Source organism: Etheostoma cragini, chromosome 10, assembly GCF_013103735.1.
Source record: "Etheostoma cragini isolate CJK2018 chromosome 10, CSU_Ecrag_1.0, whole genome shotgun sequence".
Lineage (NCBI taxonomy): Eukaryota > Metazoa > Chordata > Actinopteri > Perciformes > Percidae > Etheostoma > Etheostoma cragini.
The window spans coordinates 27,013,402-27,023,431 of record NC_048416.1 but is presented as its reverse complement, the minus strand read 5'-3'; the positions used below and the strand labels follow the sequence as shown (position 1 = coordinate 27,023,431).

The following is a 10,030-nucleotide window of genomic DNA, read 5'->3' as shown; positions in this document are numbered from 1 at the left end:
CACCTAAACTGACACAAATTAGACCGTGGACCCCCATCTGACTAGACTTTGGCCCAGGGTCCCCTACCTGATGGAATTTTTGCTTATAGATGTTTTATTACAGAAAGTGAATGCAACTTGAGCAAAATAGTCATACAATCGGTCATTGTGTTACTTATGGATGGAATTATAATGAAAATAAATGTTTCCTCTTTTAGTTGGGGACCCCATGGAACCCTTTCATGGACCCCTGGGAGTCCCTTGACCTGACTTAGAGAACCGCTGGGCTAATGAACAGAATATTTAAATTCAACAGGGAAGACTAGAGTAGACACAAACTCCCAGGTTGAGTCATTCAACATGGTAAGGTATGGTAATCCCAGTGTTGTAATTGGATGCAGGCTTATATCCACACATGACCATTTAAAACCATCCTGGTAATCCCTTTTCTTTCCTCAGACACCTGCATGTTTGGTTAGCAGGACAGAGGGATTACACACTTACAATACAATACAAGCACTTTAACAGGTAAGACTTTTTGTTTATTAGAATAATCTATCAAATCTGTGGGACACATGTCAGTTAGACATTCTTATTATCATAACTTTATCGATTACTTTCTATGTGAACTACCTTGTACAAGGAAGGGATAGATAATCACAGCAACGTAATAACTTAACTAAAATGTGTTCTTTTTTTATTACATCCCTCAATCTGCAGTAATCTGCAGTACTAACAGGTTAAATTAATGGCCAGGAATTATTTGGCCATACAATTGATATTACAATGTGGTAAGAGGATGACACCCACTTTTATCAGAACCGAAATATTTTTTCATTTTATCTAATACTGTAATAGAATGAGCAGAGATTTCTTAATAGCCAACGATAAAACCATGGATAAAACCAACAATAAAACCAGGTCAAGTGTCGAAGACATAGTAATTAAACACAAAAAACAGAATCTCATAGGCCTGTGATGCTCATCTATAAAAAAGATAGAACACCATGTGCAAAGAAAAGGGGCTTTATTGGATTTAGGGCTGAGCAATCTAATCAAATGTTGATCGCGACTAGTAACAACAAAATAAATCGAGTAAACTATGATTTTTTCTTGTGTTCTGAAGGGTAATTCAAAAGATTCAACAGGAAAAGTATTAAGGGGAATTTCACAGCTCAAGGTGTTTTCACTGTAGATTTGTTGAAGAGTTTCAGTTTTTTTAAGTTCAGTAAATGCTAAATATTTCCAAAAGTCAATGAGTAACTGTGCTAACTAATCATGATTTAATGTTGACCAAAATCACCACAGAGAATTATTCCCCCAACTCTGCAGCGCCACTGAAGTTTTAAGTATCTTTTAAGCTTGTTTTTTGGGTTTTACGGCACATGTTAAGCTTAGTGGAGTCGCAGCTCTCTCTTCAACACTGTTTTCAGCAGCGGCTGTCTCAGCCAAAAGACAGAGTTAGCAACCATCTGGTGAAAAAAGTGGAATCTTTTGTTGTTTAAGAGTCAGATATATTTCGCAGGAGTTGTTTTAGACCCAACTGGAGCTTAAAGAAGAGTGAAAATTGGACATGGCATTATAATTTCCTTTAAGCTTTAAGTGGAGGGCTTTTTGCTGTTGAATCAGTTTTGGTTAAATTCCTTGCCTAGTAGCAGTTCCTGAGTAATTGTTGACTGAAAATGAGGTGTTTTGCATTTACTTCACCAATTAGACGTTTCCCTCTTTGTACTAGAATTGCAAACCATCCAGCCTTAAGCATTACTACCATCTGTTCAATATTGTCCCCTGTTAGCAGCAGCAGCTATGGTGGATGCAGCAACAACAGAGCAGTTCCTGGATGCCAACCCGCAGTTCGCTAAGCAGTACTACGACATCCACTTCCGGCCTAAGGTCATCTCAGACCTGCTGGACAACAACCGGAAGACAAAGATGGACATCGACAAGTTCCACGACCTGACCATGGTGGAAGAGAGCGAGGTCCTTTTCGATCTGATGCGGGACATCCAGGACAACCTGCAAATGGAGAAGTCTGTCTTCAACCTCATGAGACACCTCAGCTTCATTATGAGGGCCGAACGCATGAGCCTCTTTATGTACCGGCAGAGGAATGGAGTGGCAGAGTTGGCAACCAGGTGACTGGGCATTTCTTTTTAAGTTTTCAAAGTAGTTTTTTAAACAACACCATTCCAGACAAGAAATGTGATCACCAAAACTGAGTATGTACTGCACTTATCAAAAATACCATACAATTATAGTTTTTTGCCATTAAAGTTGTATGTGACGGCATAAACTACGCACATTTTCACACAGTCTCATGAAAAGGAAGAAGTAACTGTTAACCCTGGGAACCAAACATTTTGGAGAAATATCAGTTAGACAAATAAATAAAAAACTCAAGTTGTAAGAGTGTAATTGAAATGCCCTAATCCATTTACCTTGCAGAACTCCACACTGTAAGTTTGTCATTTTGACAAACTGCTTGCTGTTTCTTTGTCCATTTCCACCACCTAATCATTACCTAGTGAGGTAACATTTGTCACTTTGCCAGCACGGAGCACATTGCTTACATTTTAGGAAAAATCTTCTGGGAGCCAGATTAAATGAACTCAGGTGCTATTTTTCACCAGCACACTGGTTCACATTCATACAGTTTGAGACACTCACATTTAGCAGCTTAAGTCTTTCTGTTTTTTTTGTACTCTTTGTGTTAATGCAGTTACACATTTTAATGCCCCTGATATGAGCCTGCTACAACCAGACTCCACAAGTTGGCAGCTCCACTGGTGATCTAGAATGTAGTTGCCTTGCTCAAGGGCATCTTGCATTTCATCTCTCTATTGTCTAAGTTCTGTCCAATGGACAAAACCTGCTATTATAACATAAAATATTATAATTTAAATTGTTTATCTTTACCTCCAGGTTATTTAATGTCAGTAAAGACTCCTTGTTTGATGACTGCCTGGTACAGCCTGACAGTGAGATTGTCTACCCGTTGGATATGGGTATCGTGGGCCACGTGGCGTCCACCAAGAAGATGGTCAACATTGCTGATGTGTCTGAGGTAAAGCACACATGACAAACGCATTGTTTGTGTGTGCGTTTTGTGTGTTTAATGTTCACTGGTAATGTAGCTCTGACGTGGGCATCAGAACCACATTACTATTTCAATTATTAACATACAAAAATCTTCCCCCGCTTTTATTTGACATATACCCAAATGTATTTTCCCCAAATTGTTTCCCTCTCACTTTGCATACTGTACAAAAAGTAAATCTTAATATCCCAAATCACATCTAAACAAACAATACCAAGAATAAAAAAGAGCCAAAAACCGAGAATGAAGAAGTTGTTAGTACCTTGTGCTACCTGTGATTAGTTGTGTAATTGATTCATGGCCAGAAAGTAAAAGAAATTAGAAAATGTGAGTGTACAATCTATCTCTAGTTAGTCTTTATAATCCAAATATAACTTATTGCTCGGTAAACCATCAAATCCCTGTTTTGCCAGGGAGTGAACACCTGTCTATTGTTGCTTTGTCTGTGTTTCGCCACCAGATGGCGACTTGAAACCACAGTGTGCCTTCCACTTATTCCCTCCAACCTAAACCAGCCCAAACTCATTATAGCCAATACCTTTGACAATTGAAAATGGCTGTCAAGCTTGCTCCCACACACACTTCAAGTTTGCCATGCTACTGCCGGTCCACTAACCCCCCCCCCCCCCCCCCCCCCCCCCCCCCCCCCCCCCCCCCCCCCCCCCCCCCCCCCCCCCCCCCCCCCCCCGCACACACTCAAAAACACCCTCCTCTCTGCAAAGAACTGCACAAACTATTACTGTGACATTTACACTTAATAATTTCAGTTCAATCACTTTTGTTTCATGGGAGATTACAATGCTGAGCTGCTGACGTACGAACAAAAGAGACCCGAGTTGACTGTCCCCAGTTTGGTCTTTAACGGTCCTGCTGCCAGGCCGGCCCGTCACGCTGCAGCCTCACACAAACACATGAAAGCAGGACGGGAACGATATCAAAGCCTCCGAGCTTCAATCTCCCCAGTCGCAGTGACGGAGGAGCTAATGTTTCTGTATAATTGGTTGTCTTTATGATGCTAATGCATGACGATGGCCTTTCACAGTAATGCTGACACTGGGAATTACTGTCTCTCTATGCTCTATTTCTATCCCATTCCAATCCAGTGCAGGCCGACCAACCAGTCAGGATTCTTGTCCGTAGGGGAAAGGTGGGGATTATGTGTCACTGGGATTATGTAGTGAGCAACAGCTGGCCTCATTTCTCCCCATTCTTGTATCCCTGCCTCCTTTAAAGTGAATTTAATAACCACATAATTTACAAACTCATAACTCTGACTGCTATTTGAAGTGTGGTTAATTGAGGGGTGTATGTGTGAGGAAGGCGGACAATGTCACTGAGGGAGGCTGAAGATGAAGCCGGTTAATCTGTCCTGAATTAGAGCGATCCCAGATTACTCCCAGAGGTCGCATGGGCTTTGAGCCATTTTTACAGACTCATCACAATAACACACCTTTAATCTATTCTAGTTTTCTCTGGTGGAGCAGAGTAAGGTTGCAAAGTATTGGACATTTCCCGGTAAATTTAGGAGAGGGAAGTTAGAGTCAGTTATTTTGAAAATTTTCACCAATTTCAATAGAAAATCTTTACCTTTTTTAATTATATACTGAAGTTATTTGGGGAAATTACACTCTGGCACTGCATGTACAGATCCTTTGCTAGCATCCATTAATACATCGTAACTGCCAACACTACTGCACTGTCTGAACCGAAGGACGACAGGCTTTAATGAAACTTATGATTAAATTACAAGCGTGAATATATTTTATATTCTTGACATTTCAGTGAACCAGTAAATCGTAGCCTAAAGCGAAGCACTGTTTATAACTTGTTAATACCTTCTGCTAGTTTTTGCTAGCTAGCTGTTATCACTTATATTTCCATTTCTTTCCTATTATTTACATACATTTTGCCACCCTAGAGAACCCTTGAATCTATGTACGGTATTTACATGGAATACATTTATGTATTTATTGCAATTATTCATTTACAAATTTTAATTCGTACATGTCATGGAAGACAGAAGAAGGTTCTCATTGCTCATTTACCATATTTATTTAGCAAATGGATGTTTAGACAAACAAATGGACTTGGCTCTTCTCAATATTCTATTCTATTCTCTTGACTATCATAAAGACGAGACAATGTTACCTTTTTGGTTTAATATCACCTGTCAAACATGCAGTTTGAGCCATACAACTATTGGCTTTTGTGACTCAGTAATGATCTGCCATTTGAAATGTGTCACCTGCTCTGACTGATGGCACAGAGGTAAAAGTGACTCACATATTATATGAAAACAAATATGTATATAAACTTACTCTTAAGCAGACGCGCGCATATATGCACGCATGCTCATTGCTCATTTACTATATTTCTTTAGCAAAAGGATGTTTAGATATAAAATAGCCTACAGTGACAAACATTACAGGTCTAACCAGTTTATTTTCTGTCCTACCTAAAAAGTCATTTCACTTCCCCCCAGTAAAGAGTTGAGATACATGAATAAGGAATATAAATGAATAATTTTAGTTTTTTAAAATCAAAAAACAACTTGTTGCTAGATTATGCTTCCAAATTGAGCTGCTAGACAAAGGTCAAAGCAAAGCTTCACCTGAGGATAACAATGGGGATGAAGACTTCTCTGGGCTTTAGGGGGTCAAAGGTTACCCAATAGCAAGTTGTCAAACTGCCCAGATCCTTGGAACAGGGTTATTTTTAAGCCTGTTCCAAAGCAATGTAAGGCTTCAGTAGAATCATTTACTGCATGCTGCTGATCGAGGATCAGCCTTTTTTCTCTCGTATAGTTTCCCCTTCATTTCCTGGACTACTGCCACACATCAGCGAGACACATATGCAGAGAGAAAAAAATAAATACGTTTATTAAAAAGAATGATTCCCTAATTTAGTCAGTGGTGCAAGATGAGGAATAATTAAATATAATTTTTGATGCTCAAACAGGTGCACACGTTTAAAGCTTAAAACCAAGTCTGCACTGTGAAACGTGCTGCACTTTTATACTCTCCTACATTTTGACACACACACACACACACACACACACACACGCACACACACACACGCGCACACACACACACACACACACACACACACACACAGTAACAAGAGCATTGATATGTTGAAAGCTCTTTTGTAGTTGGAGTTGCTGTTCTAATTCCTTGCTTTGCGTGTGATGGCAGCATTATTAATTTTTCTGTGTCTGACGGATGAAACTTAAACAATGCAAATGTTTGATTTTCTCCTATGGGTGAGTGTGGCGTTGGTAAGGAAGTAGATAAAGTCTCAGCTGATATATGCAAATTACGGATATATCGGTAATGCCGTATACAATATGTCAGCAGATAAGTGACAATTTAGCAATGCCAAGGGTATTTTGTTGTTGATTGAGACTGTTTTAACATTCTCTAGTTTGTCCACCAGAGAGTAGTGCAGTTGTTAAAGTTTAAAAAAAAAAACTCACAGTTTGCCTTACCCAAATTTGGACTCTGTCACCAATTGTGGTCCCCCGAGGGTCGCTCTCTGTAGGTTTTGTTCCTTCTTGGCAGTTAATGAGCCACTCTTCCTCTGTCTCACTCCTGGAGGAACACAATTGATGACCCCTGCTGTACAGGACGAGCAGTAGGTGGAGTGCAGCAGAGAGAGCCTTGAGTTTGTGGATAATGGAAAGTCTTTGCTCGTAGCGTTTATGGATGGAAGTGGTGTGTTCATCAAAGCTGAGTCTGGAAGGTTTGAAGGATGCAGGGGCAAAGAGCAGGCAATTAAATACAATCCCATGCTCTCTCTGTCTCACTCTCTATCTCTCTTCTCTTTACAGAGTGCTCATTACAGTGACTTTGTGGACGAGCTGACTGCGTATAAGACAAAGAGCATCCTCGCCATTCCCATCATGAACGGTAAAGACATGGTGGCCGTCATGATGGCCCTCAACAAGTTAGATGGGCCATGTTTCACTGCAAAGGATGAAGAGGTAACATCTTATACTATCTGTCTTGGAAATTCCCCTCCAGCACTCTTTATTTTAGTGATTCAGTCACTTGGATATAATTAATTTTTAAGCTTTATAGAGCTCTACTCACAACCACTTAAAAAGTGCCTTAAGAAAAGAAACCAGGAGGAGGAACAAAAGGTTCCTTCTCGGCTTTTATGTATTTTCCTTTTTTATTTACTTTTGTCACACTTTATGTCACTACTCCAAATTGTCTCTGTTATTGGCTGGCTGACCGGAGAGTGATCCAATGCAATGAATCTCAGTCTACCCAACTTACTACAAAAATAGTTTATGCGGTCTGTCATAAAAGCCACATAAATATGTGTGGCATAGATCCAGCCTGGTGTCGGTTATGTCCCTACTCGCCTTGCTTTTCTAACTAATCTGCAGTATTTTCCTGCTTTATCTGTGCATGCATCGCAGGACCTGCAGTCAATTTGACTAATAACATGGGTTACTGTAGAACTTTAAATGAACCCTGTTATCGGGATGAAAATGCTGATGACAAACAGTAAACTAGAAACACACTCAAAGAGTCCATTGGTTGCAATGTCCTTACATTTGTTGAATTACTCCAATTTATAATCTGCCTTTGTAACCACTTGTAAGTAAAAAATACAGTGAATTTTGCACCCAGGAGTAAATCTAAATCCTATCTGGGTGTAGTAGGGATGCATTAAAAAAATTTTCAAGTCAGACTCCTTACCACTGAATTATCATGTATGGAAGACCTTGTTGCCTCCATCCAAAATTTTATTCCAAACAAAATAAAGTTCACATTTTATATTTGACTGAAACAACAACTGATGTGGATTGTATTTGCATAAAACCACCAGCCTTCCTGCAGCAGCAGCAGCTGAACTCGGCTGTTGCATTGCTACACAAATTGAAAGCATCTCAAATCATAACTGACAATTATAATTCTTTGTGAAAAGGAGAACATCGTTCCACCAAGAGAGGCCCTTCCGAGAACATTTGGAGGAATAGATTTGCAGTAGGTGCAAATGGCTAGGTCATCATGATCAAACAGTCACAAGGGAAGGCTAAATTTAAAAAAGGAATGGCAATTCCTGTGCAGTGACAAAATAAGTCAGATGTTTAGGTTGTGAATAATTTCTTAATTAAAGAGTGGACTTACATTGCATTAAATAACTTGGCTATTCTCATCCACTGCTAAGCAACACTGTAGCTCCTTGAAGGTATGTTACATCAGCTGAAAGCTCTCTGTGGCATATAGTCCAAATACCACACAGAAAGGATACGTTGTCTTTGTCAAGAAAGACAAGACAATGTTACCTTTTTGGTTTAATATCACCTATCAAACAGGCAGTTTGAGCCGTATAACTATTGGCTATGTTGTGACTCAACAACGATCTGTCATTTGAAATGTGTCACCTGCACTGACTGATGGCACAGAGGTAAAAGTGACTAACTCATAATAATTATATGAAGCTGAACATTGTCAGTGGGCATTTGAATTAAATTAAATGTTATTTTAAAAAGCACACGCAAACATATGAACACATGCACACACACACACACACACACAAACACACGCACACACACATGCTTCTTAAAGGGGAATAAGGATAGGATATTTGAACCGTTAATGTTTTAAAGAGGTAATCACTTCCATTTCTCAGTTTTATTTATAAGTGTGTGCTGTTTTCTTCCAGACCCTAAACAAGTATCTCAACTTTGCCAACCTGATCCTGAGAGTTTTCCACCTAAGCTACCTGCACAACTGTGAGACCAGGAGGGGACAGGTGAGACTGGAGAGCATGTAGCACTTCATATAGTTCTTCCCCTTGTCATCTGAATTAACCTGGTTCTTTTTTAGGATTTAATTTGAGTATTCTCTCAGGCTGTGTTTATACTGTATAGCTGAAAGTTTCTCAGACTCAGATCTGATGCCTTTTACATGGTGTAAATGGCATAAAGGGGCAAAGATTCACGTTTATTTTTTACTTTGGATGACATAAATATATGTTCCAAAGGAAGACAAAAATAAAGATGCATATATCGTACAACTGACTGGTGTTGGGACCAAAAGATACCTCAATTCGGTATGACTGTGAAAGCACAAACTGTAACAAAAATGTGTTTGAGACAAGAACAAGACAAGACATTAGGAGGATTTCTGTGTTAAACCTCAGGATCTGGTGTGTCAACCCTGTTGTATGTTCCTATACAACTCAACTGCAGTTTTCAATTACGTCTTCAGGGCAACTTACTATCTCCTAGGTTACATTCGTTTCAACCTCCTTGTACCAGCGGCAGACGCACATTGTGAAACAGTCCCTGTTTTAAACATTTTCTAAACGTTGTGAATTAAAACAGAAAAAGTTCATGGTTTGGGTTAAAGTAAGTGTGTTTGTGAGATTACATAACATACATAAATTAAGTACATATGATAGATAAGTAAGTTTCGAAGTTTAAAACACAAACAGTGGTCCTGTGTTTGTTTCACCCATCCAATCCACCCCGACCTCTTCAATATGTATACTTTGATTAGAAACATATTAGTGATACGTCAATAACAGAGGTATGTCCCTCCAAACATATTTTGGAATGCAGTTTAGTTGAATGAGAACATAGATTTTCCGAGACAGGGCTGGTAGTGTGACTGGTGCATGAGCATGTGCTTCGAAGCTGCTTATTTTCATGTTGTATTCCACTCCTTATATCCAGGTGCTGCTGTGGTCGGCCAGCAAGGTGTTTGAAGAGCTGACGGACATAGAGAGGCAATTCCACAAGGCCCTGTACACAGTCAGAGCTTTCCTCAACTGTGACCGTTACTCTGTGGGTCTGCTGGACATGACCAAGACCAAGGTGGGTTACCATGCATCCACACATCCAGTGTTGAGGATAAGCTTGAAAACAAACCAAATAATTAATAAAGAGATCAGCTATCGGTGGATAGATCCCCATCTCTCGCTACATTGTTACAT

At 39.7% G+C, this 10,030-nt stretch overlaps 1 protein-coding gene across 5 annotated transcripts in view; it reads left to right on the top strand.

Annotated features, from left to right (window-relative positions):
* Window positions 1–404: 404 nt before the first annotated feature.
* The window catches only part of pde6a (phosphodiesterase 6A, cGMP-specific, rod, alpha), a 34,471-nt gene continuing 24,845 nt past the window's right edge, over window positions 405–10,030 (top strand). For 4 of the 5 annotated variants that reach the window (XM_034883930.1, XM_034883929.1, XM_034883928.1 and 1 more), the window contains exons 1-6: window positions 405–507; window positions 1,775–2,114; window positions 2,902–3,043; window positions 6,906–7,058; window positions 8,756–8,845; window positions 9,771–9,911. In XM_034883930.1, coding sequence (XP_034739821.1) covers window positions 1,786–2,114; window positions 2,902–3,043; window positions 6,906–7,058; window positions 8,756–8,845; window positions 9,771–9,911 — 855 coding nt within the window. In that variant the 5' untranslated portion in view covers window positions 405–507; window positions 1,775–1,785. The remainder of the gene's footprint in view (window positions 508–1,774; window positions 2,115–2,901; window positions 3,044–6,905; window positions 7,059–8,755; window positions 8,846–9,770; window positions 9,912–10,030) is intronic. The other variant, XM_034883927.1, reaches the window with a different exon arrangement.